The sequence below is a fragment of the Girardinichthys multiradiatus genome, chromosome 15 (assembly GCF_021462225.1).
Source record: "Girardinichthys multiradiatus isolate DD_20200921_A chromosome 15, DD_fGirMul_XY1, whole genome shotgun sequence".
NCBI classification, from domain to species: Eukaryota; Metazoa; Chordata; class Actinopteri; order Cyprinodontiformes; family Goodeidae; genus Girardinichthys; species Girardinichthys multiradiatus.
In genome coordinates, this window is record NC_061808.1 from 31,961,720 (window position 1) to 31,989,526 (window position 27,807).

The following is a 27,807-nucleotide window of genomic DNA, read 5'->3' on the forward strand; positions in this document are numbered from 1 at the left end:
CATTTGAGTGAAAAGTTTAAAGAAATTCTGGAACCAGCAAGACGGACACAGTCATTGATATAGCTTTATTCTCTTGTACATTTTATATATATATATATATATATATATATATCATACTAAAATAAACACAAGTTAAAAAATGGACAAAGAAACTGTACAAAAAATGTTTATATACTACATCTTAATTACAGAACAGTCTACTGTCCAAAAAAGGCACTAAATTCTGAAATGGGCAATACAGTAATTTTGAACTCAACTATAAAGATTGATACAACAGCATTCAGTCTTCTGAGTGACAGTTGGATGAACTGGGTGGCTTTTCACTTGAAGACATTGACAGACATGTAACCACACCATGAGACGCCTGGTAAATCTCCAAGCACTTTAACAGATCATGGCATGTCCAAACGTTAGACGGACCATCTGAATACGGGTTGAGAAAAAAAAAATCTCTGAAGGCGCTCTGTGATATTCCTCAACCATTAAACTTAGTACAGAAGTATCACTGAAATCCATCAACGCTTGGATTTTATAAAGGTGTGTGTGAAGAAGCTGCACCCAAATGATTCTACACCAGCCTCATTATATAGAACTATATACTACACTGGACATTAACACCAGGCGGAGGTTTCATTTCAAGCTTAGTCATCAATACTTAATCCTTATAAGGTGCATCATTGTTGGCCTTTTCATGAAACTGTTGCTCAGACGATGGAGACGGCTAAATGCAAAAATTAGAATAGAAAAATAAGGCCGGTAAAATGAAAAATCATTAACTATAAAGCATGTTTCATTTCAAAGCGTTTCATTCGTCTTTGTACATTACCATACAAAATGAGCATAAATACATATATTTTCATTTCTTTATTTTTTTTACATTTCCTTTTAAAACCAGTTCTGAGTGACTGTTTTGCAGCTTCTTACAGACAGAAGCTGTCTAATTAGCTTTACTAGACCAGAACCCAGCTTGTGGAGTTATGAGCATGAGACGGATATTTAGAAAATAAAAGACGTCAAACACTTTCAGTGTTGCAACATGTAACCTGGTTCATCACAAACATCAAAAATCACTTTACTAATGAGGAATCACAAGATATGTTTTGCTCAGTCCTGCCAGGAAGTTTTTTTTCTCATCAGTTCTCAAAAACCATTGGACAGTGGTGCTTATACCTGGTGTTCCAACTTTTTTATTCACTTATTTTGGGAAAAACTGTAACCCTTTTTATGCTTCTGTGCTAAATATGAAGCTGGGATGTTAGCATAAAGGCTGTGAATCGCACAGCTAGCCTGTCTTTGTCCAAAAATACCTTCTGGCTCTTTGTTTAGACTCTCAGCCCAAGATTAAGGGACATATGCAGCTGCATAGGCCTTGCCAAGCCTACAGGGGGCCCCCAAGACCAGTAAAACTTTCACAAATCAGGTTTAAATTATTTTTGTACGGTAATTCTACAAAACATGATTCTTTCACATCAGAAAGGTTGTACCCACAGCAGTGTAGACAAACTAAAGATGTTTTTCTAAGTTATATATTTTGTTGAGTAGGAGAACATCTATCGTCACCTTCCTAGGAGGTAAAATCTAGACATGCTTACAAAGCATACCAAGATTTCTCCAACTGTATCCATCTTAAAGAAACTCAGCACACTTCCCCCTGTTGGTGTGCACTGCCAGTCAGCTGGCTGGAGGAACTCTCCTGTACTTTTTCCACAATCACACAAAAAAATTCAATGTTTGAACATATTTCTGGTTGCAAAAAACATTATGGTCTTAAAAACTAAAGGAGCAACATCCATTACTCTTGAAGTAACGTAATTTAAAACCTACAACTGGCAATCTATACCAATCTGGCTGGCTACCTCAGCAGATAGCCAACCATTACCCAGCTAATATTAGCTTGTTAGACTTGTGTGACTCCAGAAGGAGCAAAAAGGTGGAATATTCCACACAACGCACTCTTAAAAAGTACAACTAAATTTAGCTGGAGTTTGTATATTTGTATTTAAGTTTTTGTGTCAAAATCCTAAATAAATGTCAAGCATTAGAACTATTCACTGTTTTAGCAGGTGTAGGTGTTGTGTTGCCTTGTATCCTGTTATAGATTTGTTTAAAATGTGTAAGTACCATCATATTGAGGTATTTTCATACAAGGTGAGAAAGTTTCAAGCCTAGTGGAAGCATCACAAATACAGAAGGAAGGAACTGGGTTATCAGGAAAACATGGAGGTCAAGTATGAATATTAGTGTAGCAGTGGTTGATTGTGGGTCAGTTCTGAACTCATTACAGCCTTGGATCAGCGCTGTATTTAAACTGTTTTCATATAACTCATTCTTAATGTCCTACATTCCCGAGGCCATCAAAGCAGTCCAATTTACCAATGAGCTATGGCTGACTAACTTGGAGCTGTGATATGTAAATCCTGACAAATAAAATCCAGAGTATTTTTAAATATTCTGTAAACCTACAAACTTAGCTGATGACACCAATAGTGGGACTATGTACCGGGTTTGTTTCTATAGCAGAATTTTGAACTTCTGCTTCAACTAAAGCATCCTTAATTTTCATGAGGAATTTTAATTAAATCCAAAACCTTTTAGGCCTAAATGGATAAATTAGCACAGGTCTTTTGGCTCATGAAAAAATGTAGTGTTTGTGACTCTAAATGGTGCAACTCAGGGTTGCCAAGTTCAATTTGGACAAAAAGAGAAACTGAGGAAAAGCTCGAGTCTCACTCAACAGGAATGAATTAGCAACCCTGTGTAACATTTCAAATGCCAAGCTGAAATTAGGATATTGGTTTTATATGAAGGCTACATAGTAGTGCAGTTGGTAGAACTGCTGCCCTGCAACGAGCAGGTTCTCTGTTCAAATCCCACCCTGGGGTCTTTCTGCATGGAGTTTGCATGTTTTCCCTGCATATCTGTGGGTTCTCTCTGCATACTCCAGCTTCCTCCCACAGTCCAAAAACATGAATTAAGTTAATTGGGTTACCTTAAATCGCCCTTACGAAGGAGTATGTGTGCATGGTTATTTGTCCTGTGTGACTGATGGACTGGCGACCCGTCCAGTGTACCCTGCCTCACGTGGGTATAGAGCTCCTTCAAATGAAGTCAGTTGTGTTTCTGAAGTTATTTTAAATAATTTTGCTAACATGCATATTAACATACAGTGGCTTAACTTATCAAACCTAATTATGGGGTCCATCTTTAAATACAATTCTTACTATTTCAACATTGTTTATTCTCAAGTGTTCTCCAAGCTGAACAAGCCAACGTGGCGCCATGGTGCAGCTAGTGATGGATCCCGAAGATTAGCGGCTAGCTATTCTTGCACACCTATTTGTGACATCCAATAAATACACAAACTCATCAACCCTGATGCGGAGGAACTTTAGCAATCCTTTCTGCCCTTCGGCCAAACCAAACGTTTATGATCTTCACAGATACCAACGGCACTTTTTGGACAATGCTAGGCTAGCAGTTTTCTCTGATTAAACAAAACCCAGCTCTGCTCAAATCCACAGCATTCGGGCAGGATAGCAGTATTGATGTTTTCATTGAACTTGTTGGAAAAAAATATGTTGCATAAACGTCTTTGGGCTGTGCAACTTCTTGTCAAAATATAATCCATTATAAGCAGAGAAGAAGCTGGGCTCATCTAAACTGATATTTGTTTTAGATGCTGATGGTTTTAGAGAACTTTCATTCAGGAGAGAAAAAAAACACTAAGTGTCTGATTCCCTTCATTGCTTCCCTTTGAGGTTATTTATAGATGAAATTAAAAAGAGTTTTTATAGTTCTTTGATATTCATCTCCAGTGTGGATACAGTCTAATTTGATACTTCTTGTATAAAAAAAAAAAAAGCACATAGCTTACATTATTATTATTATTATAATGAAGAGGCAGCATCACAGAAGTAAATAGCTTAGGGGTATATCATGTGTGCCTGCCAATACCTACCATTACTGATACAGGCCTGCTGTAGTGTCAAGCCTACAATGGCCTGAGAGGCTTCACTGAACATGAGGACCAAAAACATGGAGACACCAGAAGGGTTAGCAGCGATCACTCTGGATTCACTGAAACACCGCTCTCAGATATGCCCCAGCACAGAGCCAGTTCCTTTGGCATGGATTATGTGGAAAACATAGAGACCGTTCCCTTATTGGACAGCCGAGGGAAGCTGATTTATCCTCACCAACTGAGGGGAGATTACTATAAATGACAAGAAAAACAGCTAGAATCTCCGCTAAAAGAAACAGAGGGAGAACAAACTGCTGCTGGATGGAAACATTAACAGTGACTTTAAGGAGTCCGTCTCCCCCCCCTACCCCCTCATCTGTGCAGGTTGTTATTTTGTTCCTGCGCTCTGGGAAAATAAAAACCAGCTGTGTTTCTCAAGTTAAGGCTACTTCCTTGCAACAGACATTCTGCAAAGTTGGTTTGGTGTCAATCCAATGTAGGCAGCTCGACTGCGAGGAACGGACAACTTCCACTGAGGAACGACGACTACAGAGGGTAAAGACTGACTGGACCGTTGAGTGTTCCTGTAACACTCCTGCCAACCGCCTCGCAGCCAGAGAGGAAGAGGAGGGAGCGCTCTTCATCCCGGGGCGGATGGCTCTGGCCTCCTCTTCTGATGCTCTGTGCTATGACGAGGTGGGTTTGAGGGTGCAAGTAAGTAGGTAGGTAGCGTGTCATGAGGTGAGGGTGACTGAGAACCATTAGAACCTTATATGTATATTCAATATTTATTTACAGTGCGTCGTTTTTCTGAGGTTGAGGTGAGAGACTGAGAATCTGCTCAGACAACCAGGCTGCTGAGGGAAGGAAGAGGAGAGAAAACTGAAGAGGTATCCTGTGCTGGAAAGGGAGAGGAGTTCCTGGGAGACCCGGTCCCAGAGAGGTGCCACCTTTAGGTGGGAGGTTCACAACTCGCGCCGCCTCCTTCTTTTACAAAGCCTACAGTAACCATACCTGCCAGCTGTGTCAATATATTGAGTAAAATAGGGTGGGGGTTGTTATTGTCTACATGGACGTTCTGGAAGGAGGGGAGCGGATTCTGAAGGTTTTTACTAAGTTGGATTATTTTGGTCTATTGTCCCCCCCCCAAATCATCATCAACTTTGTTCCCTCACTCCGTCCCAGTTCCTGAGCAGTTCATTCGTCCTCCAGAGACTCCGTCTTGATGTCGTTGGGCACGCCTCCGGTTCTGGACAGTGCCAAGATGGTGTGGTTGACAGCGGCCATCTCCACGGCCAGAGAGATGGGGTCCTGGTGCTCGTTGTGAGCTGCGCTGTCATCCTGCAAGCGGGACAAAAATAATCTCCTCTAGGTGAACTCGAAAGCACAAAGTAAAGTTTCAGTAACATTGCCAGGATACCTCATAATAGACACTTCATATGCTGACCTACTTTGCTGAGGACTACAGTAAATCCTTTTATATGAGCACAATAGGTTCTACACACTGTGTCGCTCCCAGAAACCCGATTCTGACACACAGAGCCTTGCAACTGTATTCATATCCGTTAACCCTTTCTATGTTTTGCCACATATCTACAATTATTTCTGTACTTTATTGGGATTTAATGCGATAGACCAACACAAAGCAGAGCTTAATTAGGAAGCAGAAGGAAAACAAGAAAAAGGTTTGATGAAAAGTGTGACTCAGCGCGCAGCGCTGGTGGTGTCGGGGTTACGCGTGCGACCATATAGAGAGGCTATAGTCCTCGATGCGGCCATCCTGGGTTCGAGTCCCGGACTCAGCGACCTTTGCCAAATGTCTCCCCCTCTCTCTGCCCCTCTTTCCAGTCTACCTACTGTCGTAAAATAAAGTCCTCTAATGCCAAAAAATACCTTGAAAACTGTGGCTCAAGGAAATTTGCACATCTAGAAAATGAACATTTCAGCTATTGTTCGCTAAACAATGCAAGCTCAGTCAGATAGGATGGAGAGCATCTGAACATCTATTTTGCAATGCTGAACTGGGTTTAGGTCTGGACTTTGATTGGACTATTCTAACACAAGAATATTCTATGATATAAATCATTCCACTGGAGCTCAGACTGTGTGTTTAATGTCCTCCACCCCAGTCTGAGGTCTTTTTTAGCCTCTAACACAGGTTAGAAACTCTAATCCTCGAGTGACTGTGTCCTGTAACCTTCTGATTTGTCTGTGCTTCAACACACCTGAATCTACTCAGTGTGCAACTAATGACCTAATTATTTGAGACAGCCGCGTTCAATCACAGAAAAAAAAAGGTGCAGGACACGGACCATCAAGGACTGGAGTTGGAACACCCACTTCAGCAGGTCTTCCAGGAGTGGCCTGTACTCAGCTCCTTACATCTTCCCATCACCTGTGACATTCAATCATTCAGGTCATTTCCCTGTCCCTGCTGGAGAAAAGCATCCCCTCAGCATGCTGCTTCCATCACCATTTTCTACTGTGAGGATGGAGCGTTTAGGGTGGTGTGTAGTGATTTCTGCCACATAATGTTTGTATGTAGGCCAAAAAGTTCCATTTTGTTCTCATCTGACCAGAACACCACCTTGTGGGAAAGTGTAAATAGGACTTCTTATGGCTTTCTTGCCATTCTTACATAAAGCCCAGATTAGTGGAATGCAGGACTAATAGTTGTCCTTTCAACAAATTCTCTGCAGCTCCTTCAGAGATACCATTGTCGCTTCTGATTAATATTCCCTTTCTCAGCCTGTCAGTTTAGGTGGACAGCCATTTCTTTTTTAGTTTTATAGTTGTGCCATCCTCCATGTTTAGATGGATTGAACAGAACTCGGATGTTCAAACCTTGGAATATTGTTTGAGAACCTAACCCTGTTTGTTCACTTATTATTCTCCAACAAACCTCTGAGGCCTTCACAGCACATCTAGATTTATTCCCAGAATTCACTTGTGTGTAATTTAACCCTGATTAGATGATTTCTGTAGGTAACTGGTGGCACTGATTTTATTTAGGGGTATCAGATTAAAATCTAACAAATACAAATGCATGTCACTTTTTTTTGCCATCTGTTAAAAAAAATGAACTCTTTCATCACTTTCTAACATCTTTCCACATCTGTGTTGATCCATCACAGAAAATCAAAAAATACATTCAAGTTTGTGGTTAAAATGTAAAAAATAAATAAAGAGGTGGGAATAGTTTTCTAAAACTGTATATTGGAGCTCTGATCTAAGTTCTGATCATGGACCAAATTAATATTGTGGCATTAAGAAATTGTATTTATGAACATTTACAAATTTAAGCAGGCAGAAGTTCACCTTTACCCGTTTTGTAAACAAAGCAAGAAAATAAAATCATAATCTTATTCAATCTCAGTTTTACTTGAATAGTTTATGGGTGTAATGACACGTGTTCATTTTAAACTGACTCAGAAGAGGGTGAGAATATATGTTTGCTTTTTTTTCTTAAGACCCACAACAGAAAATGTTCAGCAGTACGTTCAACTACTTAATAGAGCAGTCCACACCAAAGCAATGCAAAAATGGCTGCTAAGGACAAAACGTGGAGCTTAAAAGGTCATATGAAGAATACTTTATGTTTTTTTTTTATATATTTTCTAAAATGTTGGTAAACAAATACGCAATGTTCTACAACGAACATGAAAATCTGAATCAGCATGAAAATCTGAATCAGAATGTCGGCGGAAAATTCACGTTCGCGTGGGTAAGTTTCACACATACATCCAGTAATACATTAATCCATTTTAAGGTGGTCTTCATTGAACATTAGGGCAGCTATAAATGAGACAGCAGGCCACGCCTGCACAAAACTCCCTTTAACTAGTAAACATTACTAACAGGGTCAAGGCAGCTTGACGTGGGGGACAGCGCCACCTGCTGCTTGTCATTCTCCCAACTGTACGACCACCATCATAACATGACAGTGAGAGATTTACCGAGCACAGAGGAGCGAACTGAACTTCTGCAAAAACCACAGGCTCAAGTAACAGTAATGTTGTTATAATATTTTTCCATAATAATAAATGGGCTACGGGATTTTAGAAGTGCTCCTCAGGTGGCAGCTTGTTACAGCAGCTCCTGGTAGAGACTAGAACGGTGAACACTTTCTATACCTTGGTAATAAACCCTTACTACTGGGCAGTTACATCTCTCTGGGATAGAAGTGTACAGTTTCATGCTGAAGGTATAAATACGATTCTCCAACTGGATGATTGTGTCTCGTTTTTTAACCCTATTCATTTAATGTAACACCGAAGTTTCTCCTAGGGGGACAAACAAAGGAATTCTCATTCTTATGAAGATGTTGCATTCTAGACGGATACATTGTGATGGGTGTGCTTGGAGCTATGTGGCATTTTTTTTATCCTCTCAGCATTATAATCAGGGAAGTTTTCCTTGACATTTCTGTCTGAGCAGAACATTCTCCTCTGTTTGACAGCTTTAAATTGGTCCGGCTGGACAGTTTAATATTTAGTTCTGTACCAGAATCGGGCTCAGTGTCAGACACAGACACGGCAGCAGCCGGATTGTTTCACCAAAATGACGTCACATAGCAACAGCCGTATAACTTAGAAACAGGAATTCGGATTTTCGACTCTGCCTCCGAGCTCCGTTTAGCAGGTGGAAAGTTGTAGTTCATAATGTTTTTTCTTACAGATGTGCATAACTGGATCAGAATCTTGATTAAGACATCGTATTAATGCAAACTATTTTTGTTTGCTTCCTTGATTTGACCTCCACATGTCTCCCTGCTTGTTTTTGAGCAGCACAGTGCCAAGCGGTTTCCAGTTCCAGAGCAAATTGTTGATATATTGAAAGCCACCAGATCACAATAAGGCCACCTGGCTGCAGGTGTCTGAAAATGTTGCCAAATGCACTACTTGATGCTTAACAGCCCCTGGAACCTAAGAAGTGCCGACTAGTAGTGTCCATGTGAGTAATGACCACTTCGCATTCTGTCAGAGTTTAGTTCTGATTCAGTTCTGCTTTTTATTATTTTTGCACGTGGTTAAAACCAAAATAATGGAAACAAACACTGCTTGTTTCATTCTGAACCATTTTCATGATGCGGGAGATGCCGTTTGGTTTTGGACTGGTTAGTTAGGTCACACCTTAGTCCAAACTGCATGAAAAATGTGGAGTTTTTTCATTTTAAAAGTAACAATTAACATCCTGCCAGTCTGGAATGGTTCGGTTTTCCCATCTCTGTAAGGCTTATAGTGTGTGCTAAACTGTGACCTCAGAAATCAATACAGCCTTAATCTAGATTCTGTTATTTTTAGCCCCATTTTATTGCAGTTTAGGCTCATTTCAAATTTGATCCTAATCGCTGTATTTCATGTACCTTTTTCTTTGAGCCAATCAGGTTTCAGCATTCGTTGCCTCCATCATGCTCCTGTTGTATGAGGACACCAGTGAATCTAGCACCTATTTGCCCATAGTGGCACATCACTGTTTCTGTTACCTGTGTTGGTGAGGTGGGCTCCAGGCGATAAAGGCCAAACGGTCGGCTCAGAGGTCTCTTGTCAAAATATGGGAGATCACAGGCCTGAAAGAGGGGAGTTGCCTTAGTTGTGTTTCCTTTTCATACAAAACAGGGAGACTTTTAATGAGGACAATGCATCAGAGTGAAGCAAGTGTGCTTTTTCTATATTTAGTGAAAGCTGACTACAGAGTTTCACAAGGCAAGCAGCAGTTGAAACGCTGCAGCTCATCTTTTTATATTCAAGCAGGAGAACACGGTTTTTTACCAAACACACAATCTGCTTCCAAATACACCGAGACTAATGGGGGACGTGCTGTGATGCTTTAGCACCCGGACTTATCGACACATAAAAATAGCTTTTGCAGTTTCTCAACAACTGCTCAGCAGTCTCTGTGTGTGTGTGTGTGTGTGTGTGTGTGTGTGTTCCTGTCTTGGCATCACAGTGAGAACCATTTTCCCGATTTCACCATCAAATTGAGGACCGTTTGTACCAAAGTGAGGACATTTTGCTGGTCCTCACGACCTATTTTGCTAACGGTTAGGTTTAGGACTAAGATGTGAATTAAGTTTAGGTTAAGGTTAGGGTTAAGCATGCACTGGTAATAGTTAGGTTTAGGGTTATTGTCAGGGTTAGGGCATAGAAAGGGTTGAAAATGACTGAAAATCAATGGAAGTCAATGGGAGGCAACACATGGTCCTCACTACACATAGCAAAACAAGAGTGTGTGTGTGTGTGTGTGTGCACGTGTCCCACTCTACCTGCTCTGAGAAGTCATTCCCATCAATGTCGTCACTGTTGGAGTGTCCACCTGGACTCTGGACGTCTATCCCGTGGCTCTCCAGGATTGTTGCTTCTTGGAGAAAGAGGATGGACCATCAGTTTTATGATGAGCAGTTTATCAAACATTAGGCATTAAATCCTAAATATGCCATTATCTAGAACACAAATGCTCTGCCATTCAGTAACACCCTTATTACCAATATTGGCTCGCCTCTTGATCTCTTTGCGACGGTTCGCAAACCAGTTGTACACTTTCAAGGAGGTCACCCTTTCCAGATCAGACAGCTTCTTCCCTGTGGAGTCACACACAGAACACACAGTCAAGGCCTTGCCTTAACATGTCTCTTCCTAATGAATGGAAATATTTTTTCTGATTCCAGAGTTTAACTACAGAGAACATTGTTGAAAACAAACACTGCAGCATATTTCATGCCCGTCACGCCTGTATGACCTACAGTGACGACCAAATTCCCTTTAAAAAATGAACTGAAGCATTTATTTTTTATTTGCACTGTACATTAAATTGATCACAGTTTCTGGGAGCGTCTAATTAGCAATTGTTGACTGGCATGATGTCACACAGAAGCCCGGTTCTTTTAGCCACTTTTCAAAATAGGAAAGACAAAAACACGTTATTTAATAAAAGTGTTGATCTTCATGACTCAGGAGTTGGCTACTCACCTAAACTTCCCATATCTACAGCCAGAACAATAAATGAATAAATGAAGGCTATTCAGTGCCAAACCTTTTGAAACAATGACCCAAAACTTCCTGTTTGGTTTTAACAGACCATTCTTTCTTTCTCAGTTCAGACATGTCTGAACATAAGCAGTGCTTGCTTAACTTTCCTGCAGCTCCCGCCATGTTGCCTTTGGCCTCTTGGCAGCCCAGGTTCTCAACGTTTCAATCATTTTAGAGCAACATCCACTTTTTGTCATCTCCTTGTATGCAATCATCGAAGACCGTCTTCACTGTGCCGTTGTATTGTTCCCCTGAATGACACCTTTGAACAATGAGATTCTTCCGATTGGTTGGCTAAAGAATATGTGGAAAAGTTCTGCTCGGACGGCTGAACTTCATTTCAGACGAATCAGATTCACTAATTGATGGCAGGTGTGAACTAAGGACAACAGGATGAAGGAACAGCCGTTTTCAACAAAGTATAAAAGGTGTACAGGTTTAGGATAGTTTACTGAATCAGCCCAGACATGTGTCGATACCAGGTCTGAACTGGGCCACAGACAGTAGATAAAGGGGATGGGTTTTATAATATAGTGTACCAATATTTGCATAATACTGTAGTTTGTCACCAGCATTTGAAGCTATCAAACATTAGTTCCCCAGTAGGAACTTGTTGGTGTAGTTTACCTGGTTTCTGAATAACAGCATTGCACGCGTTGGCTATCTCCTCTCTTTTGGCCTCATCTGGATACTGGTTGTCATTAAAGTAACTGTGAACGACAACAGTCATTTAATTTCACAACACAGGGACAATGTCAACAAACTGGAGCTACTGTTTGTTTGATATTGCAGGTACTGACAGTTGTGGGATTTATTTCATCATTGTCCAAACTGCCTTTACTCCTCAAGGAAATAACCACAGTTATGAAACAAACCCCTGTCTGCCCCCTTCCATCCTCACCTCTCCATCACAGCCAGGCACTCTTTTCTCCAAGTGAAGCGGCTTCCCCGACGCAGCCGGAAGGTTCCGGGAGCGGTGGTGAGGGGCGGTGGTGTTTGCCTCCACTCCATCTCCTCCAGGGGCAGCGGAGCTGGCCGCATGTTTAGAGTTGCACCTGGAGCGGCAGAACCACTGATCAGTTACAACTGAACACACGTCACAGATCGTGGAGCCGCAGTCTGTCTGCAGGTGTGTTTGTGGTCAGGAGACACAAACTGAAATCAAGTAGGTTGGGTAACCAGAGTGGCACTCAGGGAGGTGATGCGTTTCTAACCATATTGACAGTTGGATTTGTTCTCATAAACTGTAGTGATGCCTGCATCATCAAAGGCTGTAATCGAGCCACACAGCACAGGTTAGCAGGATCTGGGCATTGGTACTTTAAGTTAGCTGTGATGGAGGAGTACGCACTAATCTGGTTGGCAGGGCTCCACCATAGAGAACACTGCAGAGGACAAGGAACGGGACGTCTGCTGCGAGACTATAGGTTGACGCAGCGCTAACATGTGTGCACGTCTTTCAATTTTAATAAGCCTGAATTTATGAATAAGAGCACACAACATAAGCTATCCGAATGAGGACCTGTGTGCGGATGTAACGGACCAAATTCCAGACCGCTCTCAGGTGTATGATAAAGCAGGTTCTGTTCAGTGTTAAAAATTATCGCTGTTTGTCAGTACTGAAACTTCTTCAACATTAAAGTTCTAATGTAACATTCAACAGAGATTAAACACCCACTAGTTGAAGGTTTTAAGTGCCGACTTTACAGACTATTTTTTTTTAACTAAAACAAGCGCAGGAAACTTATCAGCTAGTTAATTAGCCACCCACTGGTAGACATGCTGCAGGTAGCATGCCCACTAGAGTTTTAAAAAGATGTTACCTTAATAAGAAGGATGGGTGGTACTCCTTTAGTTTCCACGCCATAACTTTGCCCTTTGGTACATAAGGACACATTCATTTGTTAGGGGAAGAGTGTAGTTATACAGTGTTCCCCTAACAGATAAACAAGGTACCCTTCCCTAGGACAAGGTACATTACTTTTGCCATGACACTTCTTTTATTCCATATTGAAGGGTCAACTTATGAATACGGGTATAATGCTCCCTAAATGACTTAATAAGTAGGTGTTCGTGTTCCCTGCCATTGGACTCACTTCAAGCCGTCAGCATCTGGAGGAGAGTGAAACTTCATCAGTGCAGATGGAGCATCTGCATACATATTTGAGTAGTACTTGCGCATATTTGCAGCATATAAGTGAGAGTTGCAACTCTGAGGCATATGCAATTGCGGCACATGCATAAATAAAATATCATATTTTCATATGCTACAGTGTCAAAGAGATAAGAAGGTAATACTGGAGTACTTTTTGTCTTAAGGCCTCACACATCTGCCTTAAAAAGCAATCCAACATTTTTTTTTTTTTAACACATGAACAGCCCCTTAATCATGATCTGAAACTTTACTACCCAAAGACAAAAAACTAGCCCCTAAGAAAGAAATTCTAGGTTGTACACTGCTCCAAAGATTAAAGAAATACTTTGAAAACATATTAATTGGAGGAAAACAAATCATGCTGTACAGGGGTTGGACAATGAAACTGAAACACCTGTCATTTTAGTGTGGGAGGTTTCATGGCTAAATTGGACCAGCCTGGTAGCCAGTCTTCATTGATTGCACATTGCACCAGTATCTGTGACCAAGACAGCAAGTCTTTGTGATGTATCAAGAGCCACGGTATCCAGGGTAATGTCAGCATACCACCAAGAAGGATGAACCACATCCAACAGGATTAACTGTGGACGCAAGAGGAAGCTGTCTGAAAGGGATGTTCGGGTGCTAACCCGGATTGTATCCAAAAAACATAAAATCACGGCAGAATTAAATGTGCACCTCAACTCTCCTGTTTCCACCAGAACTGTCCATCGAGAGCCCCACATGGTCAATATACACGGCCGGGCTGCTATAGCCAAACCTTTGGTCACTCATGCCAATGCCAAACGTTGGTTTCAATGGTGCAAGGAGCGCAAATCTTGGGCTGTGGACAATGTGAAACATGTATTGTTCTCTGATGAGTCCACCTTTACTGTTTTCCCCACATCAGGGAGAGTTACGGTGTGGAGAAGCCCCAAAGAAGCGTACCACCCAGACTGTTGCATGCCCAGAGTGAAGCATGGGGGTGGATCAGTGATGGTTTGGGCTGCCATATCATGGCATTCCCTTGGCCCAATACTTGTGCTAGATGGGCGCGTCACTGCCAAGGACTACCGAACCATTCTTGAGGACCATGTGCATCCAATGGTTCAAACATTGTATCCTGAAGGCGGTGCCGTGTATCAGGATGACAATGCACCATTACACACAGCAAGACTGGTGAAAGATTGGTTTGATGAACATGAAAGTGAAGTTGAACATCTCCCATGGCCTGCACAGTCACCAGATCTAAATATTATTGAGACACTTTGGGGTGTTCTGGAGGAGCGAGTCAGGAAACGTTTTCCTCCACCAGTATCACGTAGTGACCTGGCCACTATCCTGCAAGAAGAATGGCTTAAAATCCCTCTGACCACTGTGCATGACTTGTATATGTCATTCCCAAGACAAATTGACGCTGTATTGGCCGCAAAAGGAGGCCCTACACCATACTAATAAATTATTGTGGTCTAAAACCAGGTGTTTCAGTTTCATTGTCCAACCCCTGTAGATCCATGCTGATATGGAATGGGTAATGCTGCATCCTGGAATCTCCTCCATGCTCCTGAGACTGTGGTGGACACCGATTAACAACCCCCTCTGTAATACTTAACTGGCCAGATCAATATAGCAGAAGTTTCACAGCCTAGATATTATACTTTGATTAAGAAGTTTTTCTTTCATTTTTGGGGCAGTGTATTAAAGACCTTTTAAATTGTCTTGTATTGTTCAACCTTGGCCCTCCTCAAAAACCAAAAACAAAGAGAAAATAGGTGAGTTTCAGAAGTGCAACCATTGTGGTATTCCCTCATATCCTCCAGTTGGACCTTCTTTTTTGTAAATATTTTCCACACCACTTCAGCACATAATCTTGACGTGTGCAGCTGTTATCACAGACTTACCACAGCTTTGTTTTTAAAACAAGTATTAATGCGAGTCTGCTAACATTTAGGAAATCACATCTTGTTGAGGTAAGCTCTGCCAGACATCTCTGTGCTGCATTTACAGCAAGATGTGACTTCTTAAGCTCATTTTACCAACAGCGTCATGAGAAACTGCATCCACGCAGAGACTAAGCTTTCTAGGCTAATGCTGCCTTGGAAAAGCCTAGAATCAAACCCTGCTTCCACAATGACGTCACATTTCCTCAACATCTCTTCACGTGGTTCATGTGAAATCTGCGCCATTCTTTTGAGGCTCTTAAGAAGTTTCATGTACCTGGTGTGGTTTTCTCCAGGATGTACCAGCGGTAAAACGCCCTCTTCTTCTGCTCGCTGAGGTCGGAGCCGTGCTGCAGCAACCAATGGGAGATCCGGCTCTGGCTGATGCCTGGAAAGCAAAGCAGCCGCACACTGAATTACAGCAAGCGGGCACCGAGCACAAGAACAATGCACCGATAATTATAAGGAAAGACCCAAGAGGCATAGAAGGGGAATATGAGTAAGGGTGAAGTGTTTTCTCCTGTCTTAGCTTTAATTTCACTCCGTCTCCAATCACATAGACAGAGTTCAACATCTCCACTTATTTACAAAGAATACTTCTTATTTCAAATCATTTCAGTTACTTTTCACATTCTAGACACCTTATGGACAGGAAAGTAATGTTTTATCCAGACACCACACTTTCATGACCTGTTAACACAATTTGGAAGAGACATGAGAAAACGTGGACCATATGAGGAGTCGAGCGACTCCTAATTTACAGCTAGATTTCACCACAGCAGTACATGTTTGAGCCAAATTGTGGCTCTCCTCCTTCACAAGTAAGTCTCAAAGAACTTCAGAGGAGGATTTCCACAAATGAAAACCCCTTTATCAATATGCTCAATGATAAATCTTCAACAGAGTGTGGGTTTCTCATGTGCTGCTAACCTGTTACTTGAGCCACAACTGCCTGAGAGATCCTCCTGTTCCCCAGGAAAGCTTTGATCTCTTCTTTCACCAGACTGCTGTCCCTTCTGCAAACACAAAACACAGCAATGCTATTAAAAAGAAGACTGTCACACTGTATAAAATAGTAGAGCAGGCATTTAATAAAAGCGCTTATTGCACCTTTAAAAAAAAATAAAAAAAAATATCCCAAGCTTTGGACAAAGCTTTTCTTGCCATTTGTCATAACCCATGAAGGAAACCTAGAGGACGATGTTCTGGCAAACACTGCACATGACCCTGAACACACCATCCCCATGGTGAAACATGGTGCAGGCAGGATCATGCCGTGAGAATGCCAATCATTGCCAGGAATGGGAAAACGGGTCAGAGACGTGTGGCAATCCGAGATCAAAACCTTGTAGAGGCATTCAAAAGGCATTCAGACTCAGGCAGATGTTCACCTTCCAGTAGGACAACCACCTTAAACATACAACCAGAGCAACAATAGAATGGTTTAGATCAAAGCATGTTCATGAGTCAGAATGGCCCAGTCAAAGTCTACACTGAGAATGATTAATAGATGTTCACAGGTCCATCCAATGTGAGTTGGAGTTGTTTGTATGAATACTTTTCAAAAGGTCTCATGGCTGCCATTCATAGGGAAACTATTAACGTTTCCCTTTTTTATTCAGAGCATTTTTAAAAACAGCTTTACCAACAGGTTTAGTTGTTCTTTTATAACCACATAACCAGCGCCGAATTTCACAGGAACACAAAGGCAGCCAGTATACAGATGGAGGCACAATCAATGTTTATTTTCAAAATGTCTTCAAGGGGGCATGTTTTCACAGACTCTGTCCATAATGGGGAGTAAAAAATAAAAACATGCAGAGACTTGCAGGAATGGAGGATATGCAGTCACACAGCACACCCACCCTGCTTTCTGGTTGCAGACCAAATCCCCTCCCTAGCACACATTAAAACATGCATACATACGTATATACACACACACACACACACAAATACACAAGCTTAAGACTGCCTTGGCCTGATTCCCCTCAGGGACAGAATGTGCTCCTCGTTTGCTGAATTTATCCACAATAACGTGTAGAAAGTTCATTTTTCCCCACAGGAAAGCCCCCACCCAGTTTCAACTGCAGTTACACGACCAGTACTCCAGACTCCACGCCTCTTAAGTCCTGAGCGCTCCGTTGGCATAGTTCTGAAATGAGAATGCGTCATGACTCTTGACATCCAGCATCGATATCCTCCACATCAGCCTCTTGCGGTGCAGCTAAAATTAGAGCTTGAAAACGCTGCTTGTATTGACACCAGCGAATCAATGTAGCACAAGCTGCCGTACAAGAGGGAGGGAAGGGGGGGGCTCAAAGGCCAAACCCCTGCAGAGGAAGAGAAAGAGGAAGGAGAAGGGCACCGTGGCACTGTTGACAAGTTAACCCACCCTCACCCTGCTCGATGTGTTGCAGAGAAGACATTGTCCAACTCCTGGATTCATCTCTACATGATGTGTAATCTAATGCGGAGCTGTGAATGAGTGATGGGAAAGACAGATCAGCGCCGAGGAGCCTGATCGTCCAGGGCAGCCTGCAGCCGTGTGAGGAGAGGAATAGGGTGTGAAGTGCTCCGCAGGAAGCAGGAAATGGCTCACATGTACCATGACAGATTAGGAGCACTGAACCTGTCAGGCTAAAACAGGCGTAATGAACCACTCAGTTTGTCATATGATGTTACTAAATGTGATTTCATGTATCGCTCCCTGCTAGATGCAGGGCACAATCCTCCCTTATGCAACGCACAGCTAAGTTTTTTTCCAACCTGTATAAAAGCCCAACCAGTTAAATGGTTTCTGTTGCTCCTCTTGTGCTCCGCTGCATTTTTAAGTCTCTGAGGCAGAAACCTGGAACTATTTACAATGAGTTTTAACTTGTTTCACTAATATTTAATTAGTGCTCATGCTTCAAGACTCCACTCGCATATAGCTGAACTTCCTCAGAGAAGGCAGACCTTGTCAAAATGTAACAACATGACCCAGATAGGCCTCGCAGGAACTACGACCAGGAACCGCGGGGTCGGTTTTAGTGACTCCAGCTACCGTAACCCAGCAGGAACGTGACTTTTTTTGCTGACAAATCATCTGCAGACACCATGTATTCCAACAACGCCACCATAATGTTACAGCTTAAAGATTATCCACCTCTTCAAACACCTAAATGCTCAACTCACTAAACTACGTTCACTGCCTTGCAAAAGTTTTCATACCTCTTTTGTCATGTTACAACTGGAAACTATAAGGGATTTTTGTGATAAACCAACACAAAGTATTGAATAATTGGGAAACGGAAGGAAAAATAAAAGATGCATGGTTTTCAAAATAGTGCACACATCAAGATCTGAAAGGGTTGGTCTGCATTTCTTTTCAAAAACCCCTTTATTCTGATACTGCAGCTGTAAAAGTTGTTTTTGCAACAAGACAGGGTCATATGAGACAGAATGTGGACTTCATGGACCTAAATATGAAACTCAAAAATAAAAGCAGTCCAACTAGACTAACCAGGTTAAATCCCTGTTTTTGGTACGAGTCATGTTAGCACGTCACAAATAATTTACTGGTAGGTGTAGTAGAGTCATAGAAAACCAACATTCATTATATACATCCTCCTGGGTCTGTGTAATTGAATTGATTGAAAGAGGCGTGTTCGATACAGTAGCAGTGTGGAGGTCAATTACTGAGGTCATCTACAACCCTGGCAAAAATCATGGAATCACCAGTCTCTGAGGATGTTCCTTCAGTTGTTGAATTTTGTAGAAAAAAAAAAAACAGATCACAGACATGACCACAAACTAAAGGCATCTCAAATGGCAACTTTCTGGCTTTAAGAAATACTAAAAGAAATCCCGAAAAATAATTGTGGTAGCCAGTAACAGTTACATTTTTAGAACAAGCACAGGGAATAAATTATGGAATCACTCAATTTTGAGGAAAAAAATATGGAATCACCCTTCCACCACAGATTTTCAATGGGATTGAGATCCAGACCGTTTGCAGGCCATGACATTGACCTTATGCGTCTTTCTTCAAGGAATGTTTTCACAGTTTTTGCTCTATGGCAAGATGCATTATCATCTTGAAAATGATGTCATCATCCCCAGACATCCTTTCGATGGATGGGATAAGAAAAGTGTCCAAAATGTCAATGTAAACCTGTGCATTTATTGAAGATGTAATGACAGCCATCTCCCCAGTGCTTTTACCTGACATGCAGCCCCATATCATCAATGACTGTGAAAATTTGCATGTTTTCTTCAGACAGTCGTCTGCATAAATCTCTTTGGAACGGCACCAAACAAAAGTTCCTGCATCATCACCTTGCCCAATGCAGATTCGAGATTCATCACTGAATATGACATTCATCCACAGTCCACGATTGCCTTTCCTTAGCCCATAGTGACCTCGTTTTTTTCTGTTTAGGTGTAAGTGATGGCTTCCTTTTAGCTTTTCTGTATGTAAATCCCGTTTCCTTTAGGCGGTTTCTTACAGTTCGGTCACAGACGTTGACTCCAGATTCCTCCCATTTGTTCCTCATTTATTTTGTGGTACATTTTGTTTTCAAGACATATTGCTTTAAGTTTTCTGTCTTGACGCTTTGATGTCTTCGTTTGTCTACCAGTATGCTTGCCTTTAACCACCTTCCCATGTTGTTTGTACTTGGTCCAGGTTTTAGACACAGCTGACTGAACAACCAACATCTTGTGCAACACTGCGTGATGATTTACCCTCTTTAAGGAGTTTGATAATCCTCTCCTTTTTTCCAAGTGACATCTCTGATGTTGGAGCCATGATTCATGTCAGTTCTCTTGTTGCAGCAGCTCTCCAAGGTGTGATCACTCCTTTTTACCTGGACACTAACGAGCAGATTTAATCTGATGCAGCTGTTATTGTTTGTAATGACAATTTGCAGGGTGATTCCATATTTTTTTCCTCAAAATTGAGTGATTCCATAATTTATTCCCTGTGCTTGTTCTAAAAATGTAACTGTTACTGGCTACCACAATTATTGTTTGTGATTTCTTTTAGTATTTCTTAAAAAGGCAGAAAGTTGCCATTTGAGATGCCTTTAGTTTTTTGTCATGTCTGTGATCTGTTTTTTTTCTACAAAATTCAACAACTGAAGGAACATCCTCAGAGACCGGTGATTCCATGATTTTTGCCAGGGGTTGTATTCTGTGAAGAAACAGGTGTCGATCAGGTGGCCATTATTTAAGGATGACACTAGCACATGTTCATGCATTTCTCTCTAAAAATCTGACAAATATAGGTTGTTCCGGGGATTGTTCAGAAGAACAGCGAACTTTGATTAGGACGCTGACTGGAGAGGGGAAAACGTATAAAGAAGTGCAGAAAACGATGGGCTGCTCATCTGAAGTGATCTCCAATGCGTTAAAATGGAAGCAAAACCAGAGAGACGTAGAAGAAAATGAAAGACTACCATTAGAATGAATCGAAGAATAGCCAGAATGGCAAAGACTTAGACAACGATCATCTCCAGGGTGATCCAAGAAGGTCGAAGTTAACTCTGAGTACTGTGACAATTAAATATGCCTGTGTGAAGTTAATCTATGGGCAAGAAGCACCCGCAAAGTCCTTTTCACCTAAACACGTCAAGAGGAGAGAATTTACCAAAAAACAAACACATCAACTGACCTAAACAGAAAAGGAGAAATATTTTTTGGATAAGACAAAGGTATAAGTGTATTTTTTGGGGGGACCGAGGGCCACAGTTTGTCAGACGACTCCCAAACACTGAACTGAAGCCATAGTCCACTCTGAAGACAGCGGGTCGACATCAAAACAGCCGTTTCTGAGGCAGAACCAAGACATGCAGAGGAACTGTGGAATGTTGTCAGGTCATCCTGAGCTGGAATACCTGTTCCCAGGTGCCAGAAACTGGTGGACTCCACAGATGTGAAGTAGTTCTCAGAAACAAACATTTGTTGCTTTCTACAGTAAATCTTTGAGTTTGGAAAGAAAAATACAGACACTACTACTTTATTGAACAACCCAATGCTCATCTTTCCAAATTTTCTGTGATGTGAATAAAAGATTGATGAATTTTTCTTCATGGTTTAATTGAGAATATTATGTACAGTTCTTCCAGTACACTTCACTCACATTTTTAAACTCACTATTATTTTAAACGCAACTGTACAGAAAGAGCTACAATGGAACGGTTTATTTCAAAGTATATTTATGTGTTAGAATGGCCCAGTCAAAGTACAGGCCAAAATGCAATCGGGATTTCACGGCACGAGTTTAAAACTTATGCTCAGAGGCCCTGCAGCCTAAGATTGAGCTGTTTTGTAAAGAATAAACAGAAAATCCATCTATAGATTTTAAAAGCTGGGACAGATGCACTTTTCAGATTTTTCCTTCAAACCATGTATCCTTTTTCTTCCACCTCACTGTTATAAAAACCACATTCTGTTGATTTATTACATAAAATGGCAACAAAATACACAGAAGGTCAAGCCGTATAAATACTTTTACAGCACACTGTTATGTTAAATCTGGAGATCAGAAGCTGGATTTCTGCTTTCCAACACAAGGCTGTGGAGCATCTTCATTAAAAGATGGGGCAAAAAATGATTTAAATGAAAAACTAATTACTCCTGTCAGCTGTTAAACACAATGACAGGTTTTATCGAAATGAAATGGGGACAAAAGAAACAAAAACCTAAGGATTTCTGCACATCTTTATCAGCAGTGCTGATAACTGGGCAAGGTGTAGTTCATCTATCAAGCAGATATAACTAAAGTATTGAGACTTTAAACGTTACGACCCTGACAGAAACCACTGATGGATTCTTTTCTTTGTATATTTTCCACTCAAATTACTCTTCAGTTATGGGCTGAACCTAATGACTGAAGGTTTATCCAGGTTCAGTGTTTCTAGGTAAAAAACTGGAAGCTGTTGCTGGTTTCATAATACAACGTGTCGTTAGATCCTGGCAGAAGGCACACATGGGAAGTAGAGATCCTCTGAGAATCGCTACTAGCCACTCACCGGATGGTTTTCAGCTTGACCGTCCTTGACCTATGACCAATCATTCAGAAATTGGAAATGTGAAGACAGTGAACGCACCACAGCTAAATGCGCATTACCACACCCTTCACCATGGCAGTGGTGACTGAAACCAGCTGCTTTCAATGTCTGTAAAACGTTTTGTCAGAGGAGTAAGAAACTAAAAGGAAATTATTTGCCGTCTCAGCTATTCATTCAAGCTCCTATATGAGCTAGACTTCGGTGAGTGATGGTTCACCATGTCACATTTCGCAGTTTTGTTGTCAGGTTTTTCCAGGTATAAAAAGGAACCCCGCATTGCTGCATGGGAAGCTTGACCCGAAGTCAGCTTCAGAAGATATCAGGATGGCTGAACAGATTACAGCCCAGTTGCTCTGTTTGGTTCTTCTAGTTCAGTCATGGATCATGCTGCATTTGGAAATGTTGGAAATCTCAGAGTTAAGGATCTATATTGGAGAAGGTTCACACAGAGACTCCTTATGCTAACCATGCTAATGACCAATATAAGATGCCACAGACAGATAAAAATAGCAAAATCTGCTCTTGCAGTGACTGTGCTTTCTCACGCTCTCTTTCGGTGACTCCAATTCATTTTCATTTATTTCTATGGCCTAACCATTATCAGTGCATACCTAACCTAAACTCAACTCACACCTTAGTCCTAAGACTCACCGCAACCCAAGATTGAACCCAAGAAGAAAATATGAAAAATGGTTCTCACTCAGCAAGTACAAGCACACACACACACACACACAGGGTGACATCAACTCTGCTCGTCATACAAATCATCTCTTGTGGGAAGGCTAGAAAGAAATACTTCCATTTCTAAAAGAGAAATCAATGTCTGCTAAAAACCGGTAACAGTTGGTCAAAGCGTAACAGAAATCAGGCATAAATCTCTGGTTGGTGCATCTCTACGTCTCTGTAAACCGATTAATACAGACACCATCCGCAGACAGAAACGATTTGACGTTGAAGCAACTTTTCACTGAGCCTGTTGTCTCAGCTTTGTGCTTCCAAGTTCAGGAACGAATTTGAAGGAAAACATATTGTGTTCCAACAGCAGCTGCACACAAATCCAGATTCAACACAGTTCCAGCTCAGCAGCCCTGAAACAAAATGTGCTTCTCTTCTGTTCATTATAAACAGTCAAGCCAATAAAGAAGAGCCATCAATTCCAAGCTATTCATAATGAAACTGCACCTGAGAGGCAAGGAAAAGAAAAGGGCTTTAAGGTTGCTCTCAAAAGCGCTTTCTGTGTGTGCACCTGCTTTAAACACATGAGAGTAGCTACTACAGGTTCAAAGGAAATGAAGGGTCTAAATCTCTAAAGCACAGACTTGTTTCTGTAATACTGGAGAGAAATACTTTACGGCCGGCCATACAACAATAACCTCGGCTATAATATTCCATCAAGGTCTGAGAGAAAGTTTGCAGATTGCAAAGTAAACCCAAGTTTTCTCTGCTGCCACTCACCTCATCAGCTCCTCCACCTTATCATCGATATCCAGGTCTTCTTCTGCAGTTTCAAACCCAAACGCTCGCGACGCTGCTGCACTGTTCACCGGATACCGTGGCGGAGACACTTTTCCATTGGGCGTAGCCGCCAGACTGTCCCGGCCGTTCTGAGACAGCGCCACCAGTGACACCGGCGATGGAAGGACCGCCGAGGGTGGCGGCGGTCCTGGAGGCGGGGAGGTGTTGTAGCTGTTGCTGGGAGATGGGGACAGTCTCCCTCCACTGTTGAACTGCGTTTGCGTGGCTGTGGAGACTTTGGAAGTGGTGGACGAGGCGGCAGCGGAGTGATCGCCGCCTTCGCCCCCGTTGCACGACGCCGAGGAGGTGGTTGTGGTTGCCGAGGCAGTGGTGTTACTGATGAAGGATGTGGCGGTTGTATTGGAGGCAGAGTTGTTGGTGCAGCTGTTCGCCCCGCCTACGAGGTAGGTGGACGAGGAGGAGGAGGAGGAAGAGGTGCGGCGGCCAAACTTGTCACCGTGCTCCCGGTCCAGCCGGTCCAGAGTGTCAAGCGCGTGCAGGATCTCCTGCTTTGTCATCCCGGTGCGACGCAGCCGCTGCAGCAGATCTATCTGCTCGATGGTGAAGCGCGGCTCCTCACTGATGTCAGACATCCTGCTGTTGGGCCGGACACAAAAACAGACAGTTGAGAAGGAAACCAGAAACAGGAAATGCAGGCGGGAAGTTCGGGAAACTCAGAGGCAAAAATGTGGAAGCACAGAGGAAATTAGAGGATTAGGCAGCAAAGAGGAAGAAACAGTTTCTTCATAGGGAGAAAAATGAGAATGATGGAGGAGGAGTTTAAGCAAAAATGTATAAAGGGTGGAAAAAGGAAAAAAAAACAGGAAAAAAAGAAGCAGGAGATAAAGACAGGAGCAAGATAAAGAAGTGTGAAAGAAAAAGAAAGGGAGGGGCAAGGCATACAAATCAGCTATTTTTGGGAAGCAGCAGGCAACACGCACACACAGACTGCCAGAGTCACCTTGACAGCTGATGCTATCTTAACATTCAGACTGTCGTTCTTTAAGAGCTACTCTATAATCCCCACGCTGCACGCCACCCACGCTGGATGTTTTTCATAAGCAATTTGCTGTACTCAAAATCAATGCCTCTGGAAACAGACTGCGGCAGATTTTTCCATTTTCGCTGCCAGCCCAGCCTATGTTGATATGATGACTGCTTTAAAAGGGGTCACTGGCACTTTGCTACACTTGTGTTACTCTGTCTTTTTCCATCCTGTAGGTTTTCCAAACGCATTTGGAGCAAAAAGGCATTTATTTCAGTTATGGTGGAGGTCACTGATAAAAAGAGTCTGTAGCTAAAGTATTCATACCCCGTTTTATTGGGATTGTGTGTGATAAATCAATACCGCACAGTTATAAAGTGGAAGGAAAAGGATCCATCGTTTCCACATTCTTTACTTAAACACTGCAATGTTTTACACATTTGAATTCAGTCCCCTTTACTCCGATAGCCCTAAATAAAACCCAGTTAAACCAACTGCCTTCAGAAGTCACCTACGTTAAGAGTTCAGCCAAGACATGGTCGTCCACCCAAACCAACAGGCTGGGTAAGGACAGCATTAAATCAGAAGCAGGCCAAAAGGCCCATGGTAACTCTGGAGGAGCCACAAAACTCCACAGCTCAGGTGTGAGAATCTGTTGGTAGGACTAATACGGTGCACTGAACACAAAAGCCGGATTTTAAGAATTCCCAGTTAAAAACTCAATAAATGGAATGGTTTGGATCAAAGCATGTTCGTCTGTTCACACGTGAATCTAATTGGAAATCTATGGTAGGACCTGCAGATAGATGTTCACAGAAGCTCTCCATCTAATCTGGATGAGCTTCAGCTATTCTGCAACACTTCATGTTGGTCTATCGCATAAAATCCCAATACAATACATTAAAGTTTGTGGTTGGAACATGATAAAAACGCAGAGAGGGTTCAAGAGGTATGAATGCTTCTGCAAGCCGCTGTAAGGCTTGTACTGAAGGTGGGGGTATCATTTACTGCTTTTCAGACATGCAGAGGATCCCTTCTTTGGGAAACAATAACTAAATCACTTCCAAAACTCAAAGCAAGCTCCTGTAGCTCTTAATCACCACAAACAGTTTTCAAGACTGCAAAATATTTCATGATTCAGAGAGATGGACTACTCATAGAACATCATTCTCTTTAGCAGATAAATCAAGTGATTCGTTGCTTCAACAAACATGCAGATTTTGAATAACTATGCATTCTGATTAACCATTAACCAAAGTAACTATTCACTTGAGCCATGCTGGCATTTCTAGTCAAAACAGAAGTACGGCCAGCAGAAACAAATGGTCAAACTTCATGCTAAATAATTTAGATTTAAAAGGAAAATATTGGATCAGATTGAGCTCTGTGACAAACGCTGGGCAGTTCAGTTCAGCCCAGCTCTGCATTTTCTGTCAATGAGGACTGGGAGTCTCCAAGGTGGAAGCATTAAAATAGATGTAAAGCTGTCATATGATTTGCAACATCTGATTCGGTGCGCTCGGAGTTATTGAAAGTTATTTCATGGTTTCTCGCTTAAAATACACAACGCTTTGGTCAAACCTGGACAATATTACTCTGTAAAGCACAGAGATTCTTTAAAAACTGTTTGAGATTGATGGGATCTTTATTTTATTTGTAGGGAAGAAAAACGCTTAGGTAGTAATAGACTGATTTGACTTGGCCACCAGGAAGTAAGAGAATAAGGAGCTTCAACTAGCTGCATAAGTTATTTAATTTTAAATGAATTAATTAATTTATGAATTAATTAATCAATAAATAGTCTATTTTTCATAGTGTTCCACCTTTAAGTATCTGCACCTAAATAGAACAGCAGCATAATAAAAACAGAAAAAGGTTTCGATCAAAGCTTTTGGATCAGTGGTCCCCATCTGAACTCCATACCCTCCCGTCTAAACTTTCTGGAAGCGCCCCTGTTTATGATAGATAATGCAAGCTTAGGAATAAACCTCACTGCGAGCTGCTCATGAGGTTTCTACACACAATATACAAACTGTGTGCATCAGATCTGCCGGATCACCTTCCTAATGTTCTGTCCGAAGCGAGCCCGGTTCGTGGTGCCCCTTCCATCCATTCATGTGTTTTTGTTTTGCTCACTATGTGGCCCGCTCTGACACCACCGATGAGTTGCTCTGAACATCGGAGCTGCAGGCTCGCCGCCCCGGCGATGATGCCAGTTTTCACGCCCTTTGCCCAGAAGCTAAGCACGACAAAATGTTTCCGTACCATACGAGCCATAAGCAGCCAAACACCAAATTAGACACGTTGCGACACTTTCTGCACATCCCGACTTTACTTCATTTAAGCAGCCCTGTTTCTGAATTGGTCCTGACAACAGCCCCCTGGCACCACAGAAGCCCACAGCCAACTCAACCCGGGTTATTTCGGTCGCAGCGAGGATATGAAGTGATTAGCATAATGTGCTAGCCGTGCCAAAGCCGCTCCTAGCTCCCGTTAGTTAGCGGCTGTCGCTGGCTAGCGAGCGTTTCATATTAATAACATCACTTTCACTGTGTTGGAGACAGCAAACTACACGACTTACCTCGGTTCAAATAGTCCACTTCACCATTTAACTTTAAAAGTAAAGCACAAGCCAACCGGTGTCTTTTACTGCGGCCGAACAATAGCGCAGTTAGACGGCAGTGCCCTGCACGACCCTTTTCCAAGGATTTCTAATCAGAGGCGAATTATTTGCCTCTCCGCTTTGTCTGTCTGACAACAGCCATATTGACAACTAACACCTCCGAGGAGCGCAGAGGGAACTGTAGTTTTACGCCCACAAAGGCCTTTATAACACGCGGCGGGGTTCTCCATGCTAAAGACTACAAATCCCTGGAAGGAGAGCGAGGGGGAGCTGATGGCTCGCGGATCTACAGCTGTCACATCTGAAGCAGAGGAGGTGCAGCTTTTAATGTGACCAACACCAGGCACCACCCACCAGCAGCCAGGAGGAAAGCTGCTGGGACTGCAAACCGCAACATGTACTCCACCAAAAATCAGTTGTTGCCTAAAATAAAAGCTAAAGGACACTCAGGGAAGTGGTGTCCTTGGAGAACTATTGTAATACAAACTAGAGAAGATGTACCGGGGCTCCCCTGATATTACCAATATTACTTTAGCCCCCATAAATGAATGTTGGTAATTATATTCATA

The 27,807-nt window shown here is 42.1% G+C and overlaps 1 protein-coding gene across 2 annotated transcripts; it reads right to left on the reverse strand.

The window, feature by feature from the left end:
• Window positions 1-46: 46 nt before the first annotated feature.
• hmbox1b (homeobox containing 1 b) lies at window positions 47-27,482 on the reverse strand. 2 transcript variants are annotated; one of them, XM_047387736.1, is made up of 10 exons: window positions 27,197-27,482; window positions 23,571-24,227; window positions 15,994-16,079; window positions 15,341-15,451; window positions 11,891-12,044; window positions 11,617-11,699; window positions 10,446-10,541; window positions 10,227-10,318; window positions 9,447-9,530; window positions 47-5,302 (listed from the first exon to the last, which is right to left on the reverse strand). In XM_047387736.1, the coding sequence occupies exons 2-10, from the start codon at window positions 24,221-24,223 to the stop codon at window positions 5,159-5,161; spliced, it is 1,503 nt and encodes a 500-aa protein (XP_047243692.1). In that variant the 5' UTR covers window positions 24,224-24,227; window positions 27,197-27,482; the 3' UTR covers window positions 47-5,158. The 2 variants fall into 2 exon arrangements, with proteins under 2 accessions (XP_047243692.1, XP_047243691.1); XM_047387735.1 differs by having other exon boundaries at window positions 10,227-10,321.
• Window positions 27,483-27,807: the final 325 nt, after the last annotated feature.

Bases quoted from the DNA above. Each gene is read 5' to 3' on its own strand.
- hmbox1b (XM_047387735.1), bottom strand. From the start codon at position 24,223: ATGTCTGACATCAGTGAGGAGCCGCGCTTCACCATCGAGCAGATAGAT. The intron at 9,531-10,226 runs GTAGAGTGGGAC...CCCCTCTTTCAG, and splicing joins GGAATGACTTCTCAGAGCAG to GCCTGTGATCTCCCATATTT. The intron at 5,303-9,446 runs GTAACAGAAACA...TCCCGCTTGCAG, and splicing joins AGCCCACCTCACCAACACAG to GATGACAGCGCAGCTCACAA.